General features: G+C 43.6%; 1 protein-coding gene across 1 annotated transcript in view; it reads right to left on the bottom strand.

Moving 5' to 3' along the window:
- Positions 1 to 18,488, bottom strand: part of LOC126291823 (luciferin sulfotransferase-like) — a 74,793-nt gene that overhangs the window by 42,619 nt on the left and 13,686 nt on the right. The window contains exon 2 of the mRNA XM_049985524.1: positions 11,029 to 11,249. Within this exon, the coding sequence (XP_049841481.1) occupies positions 11,029 to 11,230 (202 nt within the window). The 5' untranslated portion in view covers positions 11,231 to 11,249. The remainder of the gene's footprint in view (positions 1 to 11,028; positions 11,250 to 18,488) is intronic.

The raw sequence follows: 18,488 nt of genomic DNA, 5'->3' as shown, positions 1-18,488 counted from the left end.
ACTATCTTTTGGTTGCTACTACCGTCATACAACTGCGCTGCATTCTGTGAAGGCACTGGTGCTCGCTACAGAGCAGTATAAGGTAATCTTTTCGTTGCGCGCCTATCGTACCCACTTCAGTCTTCTGGTGGCCAGATACCAAGCCGTGATTAATCTCGATCGCTTCTTTTATGACGCTATCCCAGAAACTATTTGTCTGTTTAATAACATACGTCTCATCGAATGCAATACGATGTCCGCTTTAAAGATCATGCTCTTCTACCTCTGATTTGTCAGGGCAGCGCAAGCGAAAACACCTCTCGTCTGCTACATAGCGCTGTTCAATAATACGCACAGCCTGACCGGCATAAAACTGCACACGCCCACAGTGTATTTTACACATACGTGGCATTCTGAGACCTACACCATCTTTCACAGGCCTCATGAGATGTCGAATTTTTGCTCGAGCCCTGAAGACCGAGTCGAATTTATGGCTCTTTAGGAACCAGCTAGTCAGTTACTGAGCCACAGAACGGCAAACACGTAAGTTTCTTGGTGTGAGAGTGCTAGCGAAATCTGGCGGTTGTTGTATGGGTTCCCGTGAATATTTTCCTTGAGTGGCTCAGTTCCCTAAGCAGATTTTGAGCGTCTGAAAGGGCTTGCGCTCGATGCACCAAGATCCCCAGAACAGAACGTTTCTGGGACGGATGGTGGTAGCAGCGTGCAGATATCGGTCCATGTGGGCGGGTTTCCGGTAAACACTGTGATTGAGACACCGATTTGCTTTACGGCGGACGAGGACGTCAAGAACGGTAAATCTCTTCCGTGCGAGCTCTGATTTCCCTAATTTTATTATGATTATCGTTTTTCCCTATTTAGGTCGGCGTCAACAAAATATTTTCGCATTCGGAGGAGAAATCTGGTGACTGAAATTTCGTGAAAAGGTTCCGCCGCAACGAAAAACGCCCAGATCCTGCATTATATCAGTTACACTCTCTCCCTCATTTCGCGATTATACAAAACTTTCTCGATGTGCTCCGTTAATCACGTCTGGTAAGGATTCCACAGCGCTCACCAGTGCTCCAAAAGAGGATGGAAAACAATGGCTCTGAGCACTATGGGACTTAACATCTGTGGTCATCAGTCCCCTAGGAAACTACTTAAACCTAGCTAACCTAAGGACGTCAGACACATCCACGCCCGAGGCAGGATTTGAACCTGCGACCGTAGCGGTCACGCGGTTCCAGACTGAAGCGCCTAGACCCGCACGGCCACACCGGCCGGCAAAAGAGGATGGACAAGCGTAGTGTAGGCAGGCGCTTTAGTTGATCTGTTACATTTTCTGAGTGTTTTGCCGATAACACACTGTCTTTGGTTACCTTCCCCACAGCATTTTATGCTTTCTTTCCAATTTAATTTGTTCGTAATTGTACTTCCTAGGTATTTTGTTGAATTTACGGCCTATAGATTTGAAGGATTTATCGTGTAATCGAAGTTTAACGGATTCTTCTTAGCACTCACGTGGATGACCTCAAACTTTTCATTATTTAGGATCAACTGCCAATTTTCACACCATACGTATATCTTTTTTAAATAGTTTTTCAATTTGTTTTGATCTTCTGATGAGTTTACTAGACGATAGCCAACAGCATCATCTGCAAGCAACGTAAGAGGGATGCTCAAATTGTCGCCCACATCGTTTATCTAGATAAGGAACAGCAAAGGGCCTATAAAACTACCTTGGGGAATGCCAGAAATCACTTCTGTTTTACTCTATGAGTTTCCGTTCTAATGACCGTCTCTTGGCCACTAGAAAAATTGTTAAGTATTCCTGATAAAAGCAAAAAGAACAAGCAGACAGGCCGCCTCGAAACATTCCGCTGCAAAATTAACTACTATTCCCTACTCTTACCAGGTCCTCTTTCCTTTCTAGTATTAAATGATTTAAATAAATCTGTCTTTTGGTGTTACTTTTTAATATGAAAATAGAAATTGACCTTTTCACCAAAAATAAAATATTTAGTGTTGTGGATCTTAATTACTGTCTTCTTCGCTGAAAAAGAGTGAATTATTAATTTTTCAGTAATTCGTGGCGTCTCCGGAGAGTAATCAAGTGCACTCAAGGTTAAAGTTCGTCTTAGCAGCCAGAGTAAGAAATTTCAAGATCTGAGTCGTAATGTTGCTATGAACAATTCTTGATGCTGTTTTTGAAGAGCAAATCAGACAAATATGATTCTGAACAACTACGATGATCTGTGTCGGTAGGGCAAGTTCCACAAATTTTCGCTTTTCATAAAAGGGAAACTGTTCATTCCAAAAGACTGTGCTATTAAACAGGGATCGCACAGTACTACCTAGCATTTAAAATCCTGTCTTCTGCATGCTTCCACTTTGTATTGTAATTAGTAGGAGAGGAAAGATGAGCATAAAAAAATGTTCAAATGTGTGTGAATTCTTGAGGGCCCAAACTGCTGAGGTCTTCATTCTTTAGATGTACACACTACTTAAAGTAACATATGCTAAGTACAACATACACACACACAGATGACGCAGGACTCGAATCTCCGGCGGGAGGGTATGAGCATAATATTCACTTAAGAAATGAGAAAAATTTTAGATTTTAAGGTAATATTTATTATTTCATGAAAACGTTTTGTAGTACCGATAGCAACGATGCCACGGCATAGGTACAAGTTCATAAGTTGGCACTACGAGACACCGACGACAGCGCCCTCTATTCGGCGCTGTTGAGATCTACGAGCTGCGCTGCAGATTCTGCCCATTTGAGCAGACGGCCGGGACACTACGCTTCAGCTTCGCACCTACGTACTAACTTATGTATGCCTCTGGGAATATTCATGCACCAGTAAACCACTTTTACTCACTCGCAGTACCGACGTGTTTTACCTTACCTGCTTCTACTCGCTTCCTTCATTCTGCCAACCTTTCAGTTTTCAAGAGCAGACCCACGCGCCGCCTTCCAGGCGGGATACAAGACGTTCTTCTCAGTGCTCAACTATTACAGTATATATTCAGCCTCTTACAACACGCCAGGGTAGTGTGGTCCTGGACTCGGGTAAGCGCGTCGGCCCCGGATCGAAACCGCTTGGCGGATTACTGGCCAGCATGGATGTGGTTTTTAGGCGGGTTTCCACATCCCACTAGGTGAATTCCGGACTGGTTCCCACGTTCCACCTCAGTTCCACGGCATGCAGACATCTGAACGTATCGCACTCTTCCATGGATTACACTAGATACAGACAGTTGGGGAACACTAATACTTTCCTGGGGGGAGGGGGGTGGGGGGGGGGGGGGGGAGGGGTACGGCGTGGCGACAGAAAGGGCATCCTGCCACTCCTTAACATTCACCTAGTAGATAGTGTCGGAAGTTCCATGCGGCTTTTCGCGGATGATGCTGTAGTGTACAGAGAAGTTGCAGCACTAGAAAATTGCAGCGAAATTCAGGAAGATCTGCAGCGGATAGGCACCTGGTGTAGGGAGTGGCAACTGACCCTTAACATAGACAAATGTAATGTACTGCGAATACATAGAAAGAAGGATCCTTTATGATTATATGATAGCGGAACAAACACTGGTAGCAGTTACTTCTGTAAAATATCTGGGAGTATGAGTGCGGAACGATTTGAAGTGGAATGATCACATAAAATTAATTGTTGGTAAGGCGGGTGCCAGGTTGAGATTCATTGGGAGAGTCCTTAGAAAGACTAGTCCATCCACAAAGTAGGTGGCTTACAAAACACTCGTTCGACATATACTTGAGTATTGCTCATCAGTGTGGGATCCATACCAGGTCGGATTGACAGAGGAGATAGAGAAGATCCAAAGAAGAGCGTCACAGGGTTATTTGGTACGCGTGATAGAGTTACGGAGATGTTTAGCAAACTCAAGTGGCAAACTCTGCAAGACAGGCGCTCTGCATCCCGGTGTAGCTTGCTGTCCAGGTTTCGAGAGGATACGTTTCTGGATGAGGTATCGAATATATTGCTTCCCCCTACTTATACATCCCGAGGAGACCACGAATGTAAAATTAGAGAGACACGAGCACGCACGGAGGATTTCCGGCTGTCGTTCTTCCCGCGAACCATACGCGACTGGAACAGGAAAGGGAGGTAATGACAGTGGCACGTAAGGTGCCATCTGCCACACACCGTTGGGTGGCTTACGGAGTATAAATGTAGATGTAGATGTAGAACATGCCACATCCAGTTAACCAGCAACCAGCAGACCCTGCACGTCGGGATTAGTGCTTAGAAAGAGAGATTCGGCTTTTTACAAGAGTGTATATTTTTTAATATTTTCTGATATCTCGCAGCAATAGCGGCAGTCGCTTCTTTTTTAACAATAGAAGTGCACCTCCTTTGTAAATATGCCCTTCTGTTGTCCCCTACTATCAGCAAAAAAAATCATTAATCAAGTCACAAAATACACAAGTTTGTTAAAAATCACAGAATGCTAAGAAGCCAACGATGTTATTTATGAGGTGTGTTTTTTAAGTAAGTACCGTTTTGAAATCAAGAAAGACGTGCTAAGATATGTCAATTTTATTTTTACACGAAAGCCTGTACCTTAATCTACTTTTCTACATAATTTCCGTCAATATTGAGGCACTTGTCATAACGTTGTACCAGTTTGTAAATACCTTCCTCACAGAAGTCTGCCGACTGACTTGTTAACCACTGCATCCCCACTGTTTTGACATCGTCTTGAAGACGTTGACCGTCCAGGTGTTTCTCTAAGTGCAGGGACGGATGGAAGCCGCTGGGCGCAAGATCGGGGTTGTACGGAGGATGAACTAGAGTTTCCCATCGAAAAAATGTGATGAGATCTTTGGTCTGATTCGCCACATGCGGACGAGCATTGTCTTGCAGCAAAACGATGCCCTTGCATGGACTGTTGCTTTGGTTCTGGTGCGACGTAGGCCACCCATGTTCCATCGCCCGTAACAATTTGGCTTAAGAAATCATCACCGTCGCTGTGGTACCGCTCAAGGAAAGTCAATGCACTGTCTAAACGTTTGGTTTTGTGCACATCCGTCAACATTTTCGGTACCCAACGTGCGCACAATTTTCGGTAATTCAAGTGCTCGGTCACAGTGCCATACAAAACACTACCGAGCGAGGTGGCGCAGTGATAGGCACTGGTCTCGCATTCGGGAGGACGACGGTTCAATCCCGCGTCCGGCCATCCTGATTTAGGTTTTCCGTGATTTCCCTAAATCACTGCAGGCAAATACCGGGATGGTTCCTCTGAAAGGGCACGGCCGACTTCCTTCCCCATCCTTCCGTACACCGATGAGACCGATGACCACGCTGTCTGGTCTCCTTCCCCGAACAACCAACCGACCAACAAAATACTACGAGAAACATTAGGAAAGTCATCCCACAAGGAGGAAATCGTAAAGGGTCTGTTTTCTCTCACCTTATTGTTCACTCCCTGCACCAAACTCTCATTAACGACCAAAGGACGCCCACTCCGTTGTTCATCACGCACATTTGTGCTGCCACCTTTAAATGCTCTCACCCACATTCTTGCCATTCCATCACTCACAATGTTTTCTCCGTAAACTGCACAGATCTCACGATGAATATCGATCGCTTTTAGGCCTTTAGCACTAAGAAATCTTATAACAGCCCGTACTTCACAGTCGGCGGGACTCGCGATTATCGGAGGCATCTTAAACACTCAGTGCACAACGTAAACAAGGAAGAATCAGACTGTAATGGCGTCAGTGCGTAGATTAACGTACAGGCTTTCATGTAAAAATGAAATTATTGAGATAACTTAGCTCGTCTTTTTTTAATTCTAAAACGGTACTTACTTAAAAAACGTGGCTCGTACAATGCTGCGCTCTTGCAGGTGAAAACAATAATTTAGGCTATTTATAAGTGAGAGGCCTTCCGTTTTTTCTGACACATCCTCTGTAGTTATGTCCGATAATTAGACTTTTGTACGGTATTCCACCAGTAAGTAAAACATTATTAATGAGAAACGTTTTTCTAGCCATATCACCGAGCAAAGACCCATATCACAGTTTGTGTTACCCGTCAAGTAGTGAAATTATACTGCCAGTTACGATCTACTGTGACTTTACCGACAGGAAATCACGAATCCAGTCACATAACTGAGACTATATTCCATAAGTACGCAATTTCACTACAAGCAGCTTGTGCGGTGAAGTGTCAAAAGACTTCTGGATGGTTCAAATGGCTCTGAGCACTATGGGACTGAACATCTATGGTCATCAGTCCCCTAGAACTTAGAACTACTTAAACCTAACCTAAGGACAACACCCACCCATCACGAGGCAGAGGAAATCCCTGACCCCGCCGGGAATCGAACCCGGGAAGACTTCTGGAAATCTAGAAATACGGAATCAATTTGAAATCTCTTGTCAATAGCACTCAACACCTGGTGTGAGTAAAGAGCTTGTTGTGTTTCACAAGAACGATGTTTTCTAAATCCGTGTTGACTGTGTCTTAATAAACTGTTGTCTTCGAGGTACTTCATAATATTCGAATGCAATAATGCTCCAAAATCCTACTGCATATCGACGTTAATGGTACTCTCTGCAGTGTCTCATGCAGTGAGGTAATGTGCGCTGTTTGGTGGTGACCCGCCTCTCTGATGGGGATGTTAAGACCGGTCATCCGCTTGCTACTATTCCACAGGACCAGACTATTTGCTGCCACAGGGTTCCAAGTCTCTACCGTTCATCCGTACCAGCGCAAACCCAACACTACGCTCCACAAACACACATAGGATACAACTCTCAGAAAAAGGCAAGGGAAGGGGCCAATGTGCGTGGAGTATTGAACACTGCTTCCGACAGGCGGTTGAATCTCTACGTAAGGTTTGCCAGTGAACAATACCATACGGCATCCACATCTTGTACATTCCAGATTTTCACTCTGCAGCGGAGTGTGCGCTGATATGAAACTTCCTGGCAGATTAAAACTGTGTGCCGGACCGAGACTCGAACTCGGGATCTTTGCCTTTCGCGCCAAGTGCTCCACCAACTGAGCTACCCAAGCACTTGTCCGCGAAAGACAAAGGTCCCGAGTTCGAGTCTCGATCCGGCACACAGTTTTAATCTGCCAGGAAGTTTCATCTTGTACATTGTTTTCCAGTGACACTTTTTGGTCCATTCTTCGATTCCACGCGTGATTAAGATCCAGTGGAAGTACAGTAATTTCTGAATGATAAAGTTATGAATGAAGAAGTGCTATGATAATAATAACAACCCATAGTTGCAATGTGACGCTCTACGAAGAATCGTATGTGGACGTTATGAAGCGGAAACTGAGACTATTATTCCGTAGACTCGTTAATGGACGAAAACCTCCATGGAAGTGCAACAAGTAATGGATTCAAATGGCTCTGAGCACTATGGGACTTCTGAGGTCATCAGTCCCCTAGAACTACTTAAACCCAACTAACCTAAGGACATCACACACATACATGTCCGAGGCAGGATTCGAACCTGCGACCGTAGCGGTCTCGCGGTTCCAGACTGTAGCGCCTAGAACCGTACGGCCACTCCGGCTGGCAACAAGTAATGGTATCCCTTCTTTCCGCGGGTTGTTCGGTATTGCAATAATAGATAATTATTGTAAAGGTGGTTCTATGAACCCTCTGCGAGGCACTGAAGCGTGATTTCCGGAATATCCACTCAGATGCAGTTGTAATCCAGGACATGGAGGCAAAGACTGCCGATCAGGGATTTTGAACCATCGCCTCTCCTCCTCTTGGCAGCAAAAATTTTATCCACCACCAGGATTCGAACCGGCATGCCTCCGCATTGAGCACCACGGCATAGTAGTGCGTTACCGACTTCCCCTACGCATGTAGATGCTGGATATCAAAACCTTAACCATCCCAGTACGTTCCACTAATTGCGCGTACCACACTAAAGGTGAGCCACGAGACCTCGGAACCAGTAGGTAGTTAATGACCACATAAATGAACTGTAAAAGTAGTCAGTCGTTGCGGATTCTTTTTCTTCTTCTTTACTTTAATGGCTGTCACGTTTCCATTAGAAATATCAGAAAGAGAAATAATGATGGCCCGGTTGAGTGCCATAATAATTGTCAGCTCTTATGCAAGGGGGCTAAGGCAAAACCATCTTCTCTGCTCCATTACTTACTCAGAAACATCTTGAATGACCGCAGCACGCACTGAGTTAGAGAAGATATACAGGGTGGTCCATTGATAGTGACCGGGCCAAATATCTCATTTAATAAGCACCAAACGAAAAAACTACAAAGAACGAAACTCGTCTAGCTTGAAGGAGGAAACCAGATGGAGCTATGGTTGGCCCGCTAGATGGCGCTGCCATAAGTCAAACGGATATCAACTGCGTATTTTAAAATAGGAATCCCCATCTTTATTACATATTCGTGTAGTACGTAAATAAATATGAATGTTTTAGATGGACCACTTTTTTCGCTTTGTGATAGATGGCGCTATAATAGTCACAGACGTATAAGTACGTGGTATCACGTAATATTCCGCCAGTGCGGACGGTATTTGCTTCGTGATACGTCACCCGTGTTAAAATGGACCGATTACCAATTGCGGAAAAAGTCGATATCGTGTTGACGTATGGCTATTGTGATCAAAATTCCGAACAGGCGTGTTCTATGTATGCTGCTCGTTATCCTGGACATCATCCAAGTGTCCGGACCATTCGCCGGATAGTTACGTTATTTAAGGAAACAGGAAGTGTTCAGCCACATGTTAAAAGTCAACCACGACCTGCAACAAATGATGATACCCAAGTACGTGTTTTAGCTGCTGTCGCGGCTAATCCGCACATCAGTAGCAGACAAACTGAGCGAGAATCGGGAATCTCAAAAACGTCGGTGTTGAGAATGCTACATCAACATCGATTGCACCCGTACCATATTTCTAAGCACCAGGAATTGCATGGCGACGACTTTGGACGTCGTGTACAGTTCTGGCGCTGGGCACAAGAGAAATTACGGGACGATGACAGATTTTTGGCACGCTTTCTATTAAGCGACGAAGAGTCATTCACCAAAAGTGGTAACCAAAACCGGCATAATATGCACTATTGGGCAGCAGAAAATCCACGATGTCTGCGACAAGTGGAATATCAGCGACCTTGGCGGGTTAATGTATGGTGCGGCATTATGGGAGGTAGGATAATTTGCCCCCATTTTATCGATGTATGCTGATTTCCTACGTAATGTTCTACCGATGTTGCTACAAGATGTTTCACTGCATGACATAATGGCGATGTACTTCGAACATGATGGATGTCCGGCAGATAGCTCGCGTGCGATTGAAGCGGTATTGAATAGCATATTTCATGACAGGTGGATTGGTCGTGACCTGCACGTTCACCGGATCTGACGTCCACGGATTTCTTTCTGTGGGGAATGTTGAAGGATATTTGCTATCGTTATCCACCGACGATGCCTGACAATACGCGTCAGCGGAAAAGTGGTCCAACTAAAACATTCATATTTCTTTACGTACTACACGAAGTGCAATAATAATGGGGGTTCCACTTTAAAAAACGCAGTTTGACCTATGTCAGCGCCATCTAGCGGCCCAACCATAACGCCATCTGGTTTCCCCCTTGAGGCTAGGCAAGTTTCATTCTTTGTAGTTTTTTCGTTAGACGCTTATTTCGTGAGATATTTGGCCCCGGTCACGATCAATGGAGCACCCTGTGTTGTTAATGTTGTGGTCTTCAGTCCTGAAACTGGTTTGATGCAGCTCTCCATGCAACTCTATCCTGTACAAGCTTCTTCATCTCCCAGTACCTACTGCCTACATCCTTCTGAATCTGTTTAGTGTATTCATCTCTTCGTCTCCCTCTATAATTTTTACCCTCCACGCTGCTCTCCAATGCTAAATTTGAGATTCCTTGATGCCTCAGAACATGTCCTACCAACCGATCCCTTCTTCTTGTTTTGCCACAAAATCCTCATCTCCCCAATTCTATTCAATACCTCCTCATTAGTTATGTGATCTACCCATCTGATCTTCAGCATTCTTCTGTAGCACCACATTTCGAAAGCTTCTATTCTCTTCTTGTCCAAACTATTTATCGTCCACCTTTCACTTCCATACATGGCTACACTCCAAGAAATACTTTCAGAAACGACTTCCTTACACTTAAATCTATACTCGATGTTAACAAATTTCTCTTCTTCGGAAACGATTTCCTTGCCATTGCCAGTCTACATTTTATATCCTCTCTACTTCGACCATCATCAGTTATTTTGCTCCTCAAATAGCAAAACTCCTTTACTACTTTAAGTGTCTCATTTCCTAATCTAATTCCCTCAGCATCACCCGAGTTAATTTTACCACATTCCATTATCCTTGTTTTGTTTTTGTTGATGTTCAGCTTATATCCTCCTTTCAACACACTGCCCATTCTGTTCAACTGCTCTTCTAAGTCCTTTGCTGTCTCTGACAGAATTACAATGTCATCGGCGTACCTCAAAGTTTTTATTTCTTATTCATGGATTTTAATACCTACTCCGAATTTTTCATTTGTTTCCTTTACTGATTGCTCAATATACAGATTGAATAACATCTGTGATAGGCTACAACACTGTCTCACTCCCTTCCCAACCAGTGCTTCCCTTTCATGCCCCTCGCCTCTTATAACTGCCATCTGGTTTCTGTACAAATTGTAAATAGCCTTTCGCTCCCTGTGTTTTATCCCTGCCACGTTCAGAATTTGAAAGAGAGTATTTCAGCCTGTATAAATGCGTATTCATTGTGCACTGATATGCACTGATTTGAAACCTCCTGGTCAATTAAAACTGTGTGCAGGACCGAGACGCGAACCCGAGACCTTTGCCTTTCGCAGTGCTGTGTCATTCGAGCTACCTGAACTCGGGTAGTTCAGTTCGTAGAGCACTCGCCTGCGAAAGTCGAGTCTCGTTCCGGCACACAGTTTTACTCGGGTGTGAGAAGTAGTCTGCCTGGAAGTCTGCTAGACACCAGACGCACTACAGGAAATGTTAGCACGACATGGTCACTCACCGCACTTCGGAAACGTGACCAGCCACACGTCGTCTGGTTTAACCTCGAAATCCAGGATCGCCTGCACGTCTTCCATGAACTCCACCGGCTGTGTACAGTTGGAGGGCGTGATTTTCACCAAGCCTTTATCGTAGACGTTGTTCATATTCTGGTTGAAGCTCTTCACTCGCGGCGAAGACAGGAACTCCGCGGTGGGTGCCATGGCTGCGTTGCGGATAGATCTGTGAAAAGTCAAACAAATAAAACGTATTTGTAATACTTCAGGACACCAACTGAAGATGCCTTGTAAAAAAGGCGATACGCGTCTGGGTGCATAAAAAAAAATTCGATGTGCAGCATGTAAAAAAGGCATTTTCTTTGAAACAACTGCAATTTATATACAGCTGCTGCGAAAATGGCCACTACAAGAAACGTGTTTTATATTTATATATTTGACACGATGCCTTTATGAATGAAACAGACAGTTTCCGAGCATCCCGCTCTATCCAACGCGCTCTCCAAAGCGTTCATCAACTGCCAAAACGAGTGTGATCACTAGACTTACCCCACTTTAATCTAGGGAGGGAAATGGCGGTGCAGTCTACATAACGTTTATTTTGTACGTAGACCTGCCCTCATGAGCACGCTCCTTGTATTATCTTGAGATACAGCGTACGATAACACACATCGTGGTTGCAAACTGAAGAAGGCTGAAACCAGTCTCGTCAGCATGATATTACGCCAGGCGCATACACTGACGTAACACAAGTGGGACGAAGTGCGTGCCGACCTCCCCACGACGCTGGCTGCCGCCAAGTGCCACCTTTTCACTAGCGACAGCCGCTTCTGACATGGTCTCACACAGTGGCGGATACAGAAAACCCTCGAGGAGTGGGCGCTAAAGATACCTTGAGCTCCTTTACTTTTACCGCAATAAAAAATAATCAAACCACGTGGAAAGTTTAAGGAAGTTTTATTTAAACTGATTATATACATTTCACTATGAATTACTAATATTTGAACCCGCCAGCTTAGCCGAGAGCGCTAACCCGCTGCTTCGTGGACTCGGGTAGGCACGCCGGCCACGGATCGAATCCGCCCGGCGGATTAACAACGACGGCTGGCGTGCCGGCCAGCCTGGATGTGGTTTTCTGGCGGTTTTGCACTTCCCCGTAGGTGAATACCGGGCTGGTCCCCACGTCCCGCCTCAGTTACACGTCACGCAGACATCTGAACACTTTCACACTATTCCATGGATTACACTAGTCCACTAGTCGCAGACAGTTGGGGTACACAAATTCCTTCCTGGGGGGGGGGGGCGGCGGGGGGTATGGGGTAGCGGTAGGAAGGGCATCCGGCCACCCCTTACACCAACATTGCCACATCCGATTAACCATGCTGACCCTGCGTATCTGTGGGAAAAAAAGGCACAAGCAAAAGAAAGAAAAGAAAGACTGTTATTAATATTTCACAATCAACTGATCACTCTCACTCTTGACAAATCTTCACACTTGCTCTTGCTACAACTAGGACTTTTCACTTATTCTATTAGAACAAATAAGCCCTCGGTCACAAATATTAAATCAATATTGACCAGGTTTCGACGCTACTATGAGCGTCGTCTTCAGAATTAAACTAACTGTTCAAATGGTTCTGAGCACAATGGGACTTAACTTCAGAGGTCATCAGTCCCCTAGAACTCAGAACTACTTAAACCTAACTAACCTAAGGACATTACACACGTCCATGCCCGAGACAGGATTCGAACCTGTGACCGTAGCGGTCGCGCGGCTCCAGACTGTAGCGCCTAGAACCGCTCGGCCACCCCGGCCGGCTAAACTAACTGCTCTAAAACATATTAGGTATATAATACATTAATAAAATTAAAGTTTGTATTGACTGGAAAGAGATACAGAGTCTTGTTGCAATCCTTATTCACTCAAGTACGAGCAGCCCTTAGCGGCTCGCCATCTTATTTACAACTATTCATGACGTCGCCTTTCCGGCTTAGATTTTTTTTTAATGTGACTTGTAAGTACTGCATCTCTTTCCAGTCAGTACAAACTTTAATTTTAGTAATCTATTGTACACCTAATATGTTTTAGAACAGTTAGTTTGATTCTGAAGACGACGCTCATAGTAGCGTCGAAACCTGGTAAATTTTGACTTAATATTTGTGACCGAGGGCTTATTTTTTATTTATTTTTTTATTTTTTATTTTCTTTACTTATTCGTTCTGCAGTCTTAATATTTCTGCTTCTTGCTTCTGGATTTAAACACGCTTCATATTCGGCAGATAGTCCGTATTTATAACGCTATTGAAGTTTCTCTATTCAAGAAAACAGCACAATATTCGCGACTTTTCTCGAGCAAATGCCAGACAGAATTACGTATCGAGATGACTAGAATGGCTGCGACTTTTCTCGTAGGTATGTGCTAGCTGTCGATGTGGCAGACCGAAACGTATAAAATAAGATGACGTGGACGCGCATTCTACATAGGAAAGTACAACCACTCTATAACTCGATTCAGTCGATTCGACTGACGAAAGAAACGGTTAGCGTGCGGGCTGACTGGCGAGGTCGACTCTGGTGGCAATGCGGGCGGCCCCGTACAACACTAGTGTATCCGCCACTGATCTCACACGACGTCCTCAGTCACGTACCAAGGCAGTCAGGTAGACGCAGTATTTCTTCATGTCCAAAACTCATTCGAGGCAGTACCAGCCGTAAACCTACTGACGAAAGTCGCTCGCATTGGGCATCAACCGAAATTTGTGGCTTGATTGAGGATTTCTTGGTGAGGAGGGCACAGGATACCATCTTGGATGGACATTCATCGACAGATGTATCTTCAGGTCTGCCGCAGGGAAATGTGTCGGGACCGTATTGTTATCAGACTTTTCCCAGATGATGTAGTTATGAATAATGAAGTACTGCCTGTAGAAAAAGCTGCACAGATATTTAGTCGGATCTTGATAAGATTTCAAAGTGCCGCAAGGAGAAGCAACTTGATGTTAACATTCAGAAATGCCAAATTGTAAACTGCAGCAAACGGGAAAACGAGACTCACGTGACTGCAGCACAACTGAGTCACAACTGGAATCCATCGACTCATAGAAATACCTTGCTGTAACAATTTGTAAGGATGTGAAATTAAACGATCACATACCCCCAGCCGTAGGAAAATGACGTGACACACTTCGGTTCGTTGGTGAGACAGTGGGAAGAGCACAAAGGAGATTGCTTACAAATCACTTGTGCGACCCATACTACAATATTGTTCACGTTTGTGGGACCCGTACCAAATAGGACTAACAGTGGATATTGAAAGTACACTACTAGCCATTAAAATTGCTACACCACGAAGATGACGTGCTAAATGAGGAAGGAAATTACGATAACGGTAATAAATTAAAAGTTTATCAACAACTTGTTCATAGTATACAATAAAAATAGATGGTAGCTAATACGCTGCCCGTGTCTACATAGGGTCTAATATGCCTTTATCTGCTTGTGGCCATTGGAAACGGGCAGAGTTACATGAAAAGCAGAGATCAACGCCAGTTTTCATAGTTTAACACTGACTATTCTTAATGCCCAAATAGTGATATAATCTCCGATTACAACATGATTTTAGAGCAGAGTCAGAATCGAAGGGAGAATACCGGTGAATTTTTGTAGTATGAAACCACGTATCAATTTGCGAGAACAGCAGCGAACGTTAGACGGACTAAGTTTCCTTTTATTTACCTATTTAATTTAATATTTTGATTCTATGTATTTTGAAAATAAGACAGTCAATATTTTTCAATGTTGCTTCGATTTGTGCGTTTCTTACAGGAAATAATAGAAATAAAAACAGAAAATCGTTTATTTTAGAAACCTGTTGTTTTGAGCAGTTTTAACACTGAGCCTAAACTGGCGTGGAAAACCTGTTGTTTCAGTGATAACTGCCGTCCCTAGTATAAAAAGCACGGCAGCAGCAAAGGTGGCATACATGGATGAGTGTCAGAGAGTTTCTGAAGAAACTGAACTGCCAGACATATGTAGGTGGACGCGAACTATGCTGAGCTAGTGTCAGTAATCAGCGTTAGGCCGGTATTACACTATCAAATTTCTTTGTCAAATATCTTAGTCAAAGAAATTTGATGATGTAATAGGGAACTTTGTCAAATCTCGTCTGTCGTCAAATAAATTTGATCAAATCTAGGGTAGATTTGATCAAAGAAGTCACTTGTCTTCAGTTCACTGCAATGTGACATGTTACGATGTGGAGCCCTAGCATCGCTGCAGCGTCCTGTCACCTGTAGTGTTTTTATAAACATTGCCAGTAAATACAATTGGTGTGTACTGACAAGTGCAAAATTAATAGAGATGTGTGAAGCTGATGACGCGCTTTACAATGTGAGGCACCCTGCATACAAAAATAGATTAAGAAGATTAGAGACCTGACATAACCCAACCTAACCTGTAGCAAGGACTTGGAGTGTTACAGTGAGCCTGTCTTCTGCAAATACAGTAGTTCTTAAGTGAGGATTGTTCTTTGTGAGATGAGGATACACTTCACTGAGCACATACTGAAATGTATGCTCATCCATTCTTAAGTAATTTATGTATGGCTTGACATCCCCCACTATAAGCTCACATAACAAGTTTTATCGAATGCTTTTATCGTGTCATTGTACAACACATGGATTCACCCAGGTACGTTTCCTTTTCTTCCGCCACTTCTTTGAAACAAATATAATTTAAATATAAAACAGTTTCCTTTCTCAGTCATTTGTTTATTATACCGCTACGCGTTTCTAAAGTTCACACTGTTATCGTGTAGTTAAACTCTTGGTATTAGTGCAGAGCACATAAGCCTTTTTGCGGCGGTCGGTCGACTTAAAGGTATGTAATGTTTCGTCTTTTATTGGTTGTTTTTCCTTCATAAGTAGCAGCGAGAAAGTTAAAAATAATAACAAGTGTAATGTGTACCGAGCGACTCAAAAAGAAAGAACAGATTTCAACTGTTTATTACAGACGGACTACAAAAGTTACAAACACATTGCTCATGACAACACAGGAAGGTTCGGAGTTCTGACACAGCTGCTCTGTTGGTCCTTTGTAGCAACATGGCGTCTACACCACCAAAGAAATCATTTTGTGTGTTGCATTTCGTGCGAAGTCAATACGTTGTTCAAGTGTTACGTGGATTCCGTCATCGATTCAGCTAGAAGCCGCCTCTGCACAAACAGACTGGCATACAAAATGCTTAGAACTTGGTTGCGTATGCATTGGTCGGCTACGCACGTCTGATGAAAATGTCGAGCGTATGCGAGATGCTTTCACACGAAAGCAAGCCCACAAGACGAGCAGGCCAGGAACATCAACTTCCTCCGAAAACGGTGTGGCGTGTTCTGAAATGACGCCTGCATATGAAGGCTTACAAGTTGCAGTTACTACTGCAGTTGCGTCCCGGCATCCGTAAAAGAAGGTTCAGTTCTCCAGGATGTGGCACTTACTCCAAACGACTCATTCTTCGGACGAATCGACATTTCATCTGTCAAGTAAATTAAACCAACATAATGTAATAATTTTTTTTTTTTTTGGAAGGGGGGGAGTAACAAAATCCTGATGTCGTCATCGAGCATGAAGGAGACTCAGCGAAACTGAGTGTGTTCTGTACCGTTCCTGTTCACATAGCTTCTGGACCTGTGGCAAAAATGTCCTATCTGAGCATGTTCCAAACTTGGTAGTTCCTTCAACTTTACGAAGAATCCAGTCATTGCATTTTTATGCATGACGGCGCACCCGCTCACTTTTACCTAGAGATGTGGCGTTACCTTAACAACACCATACCTCAACGTTGGACTGGGAGAGGTGGGCAACAAGATGTTGTTAATTGCTTTTGGCCTCCCAGATCACCAGGCCTCACAATTTGCCATTTTTGTTGTTGTTGTGGGTGAACGTAAAAGACAGAGTCTTTGTTCCACTTGTGGGAGATACTCTTCAAGAGTTGAGAAATCGAATTGTTGAAGCTGTTGTTTCAGTAAACAGGGACCCGTTGCATCGGGTGTGGAATGAAATGGACTACCGTTTCGATGTTTCACGACCAGTGCATGGCGCCCATGTTGTGTGTACGATATAGTCTCTGTGCCAACATAAAACTCCGGACCTTCCTCTAACCAGCGACTTGCGAAATGTGTTTCTGTCTTTAATAGTTTGTCCATAATAAACAACTGAAATCTAGTCTTTCTTTTTGAATCACCCTACCTATGTAATTTCTGCCCTATCAAACTGCTCTTAGAGCCTATGTTATTTAGAAAAAAAGACCATTTTCATAGCGAGCCAAATACACACGGATGTTTCGTGAAAAATGTAAATCTATGTCAATCCGGAACTATTACCTGCGGTTCTGCTTCTGCATTTACGTGAACAGCCGTCATAAGCTTTTAAATGATTAAGTCCGACTAAATCTTCGCCACCACTGTCTCCTCCTCAGGACAAACGCAGATTATTCTCCGAGCGCAATAAGAGAGAGAGAGAGAAAAAAAAAACAGATGTCATGCAAATGTCATAGACGATCGCAGCTAACTCTGCGACAAGGAATTCATGCCGACTGAATTAATGCAACTGACGTCTAATGAGTCGAAGGACATGAAACGAAATATATAATTGAAAGCGAGTGAGACAGGATTGTATCAAATCCCATTCAGAGAGAAGATTTGAGGAGCATCGTTTCGAAACATGTTAAATGCAGCCGAGGTCAAAATATAGTTTGATGCGTTTTCACCCCAATTGTGGTATGACCCTTTAACGTTGTTGCTCAGATATAGTAATTTAGTGCTGACAAACACGAATCGGATCAAATCGTTCAAGACATGTGTCCAGTCCTGCGTTTATTAGCCCACTCATATGTTTGCTGTTCCCACTATATTCATTTTTCTGCTCACAGAGTGATGTTGATTGCATGACTGTGTACTTTCGGTCATTATTGGCGGGCTGTTTGCCCATGGGACAGTGATAGAAAGGAAGTAGTTAGAGCTACGAAAACTAAAATGCAGCATGAATAGGAAGCTCAGTAAGTAACAACACCTGATGTACTTTACGAATGATCATATTGAGTAAAATTTATTACGTCGATGTACTGATCTGTTATGCTTCTGGGAAATACTGCATAAATGGATGTTTTTATACTTTGATAGGGCTTTCCTAACTGTGGTTACAACATGAGGAGACTATTTTGTTTCGGGTATTTTAACCAACATCCACATTTAAGTAATTTTGAGCCGCCTTGTAATCAGAAAGAAGGCAGGTTTAAGGGTGAAAGCATCGCAATATTCCACCAGGTACAAGCCAAAAATGAAGTTTATAGTATATCGAATAACGGGAAACAAGATCACAGGTTCAGGGGTAGAGCAGTTGCCCGCGAAGGGCAAAAAGTCAAGAGTTCGATTCTCGGTACGGCACACAGTTTTAACCTGTTAGGAATTT

The sequence above is a fragment of the Schistocerca gregaria genome, chromosome 9 (assembly GCF_023897955.1).
Source record: "Schistocerca gregaria isolate iqSchGreg1 chromosome 9, iqSchGreg1.2, whole genome shotgun sequence".
NCBI classification, from domain to species: domain Eukaryota; kingdom Metazoa; phylum Arthropoda; class Insecta; order Orthoptera; family Acrididae; genus Schistocerca; species Schistocerca gregaria.
Note: the sequence above shows the minus strand (reverse complement) of the source record. Positions and strands in the feature narration are given on the sequence as shown.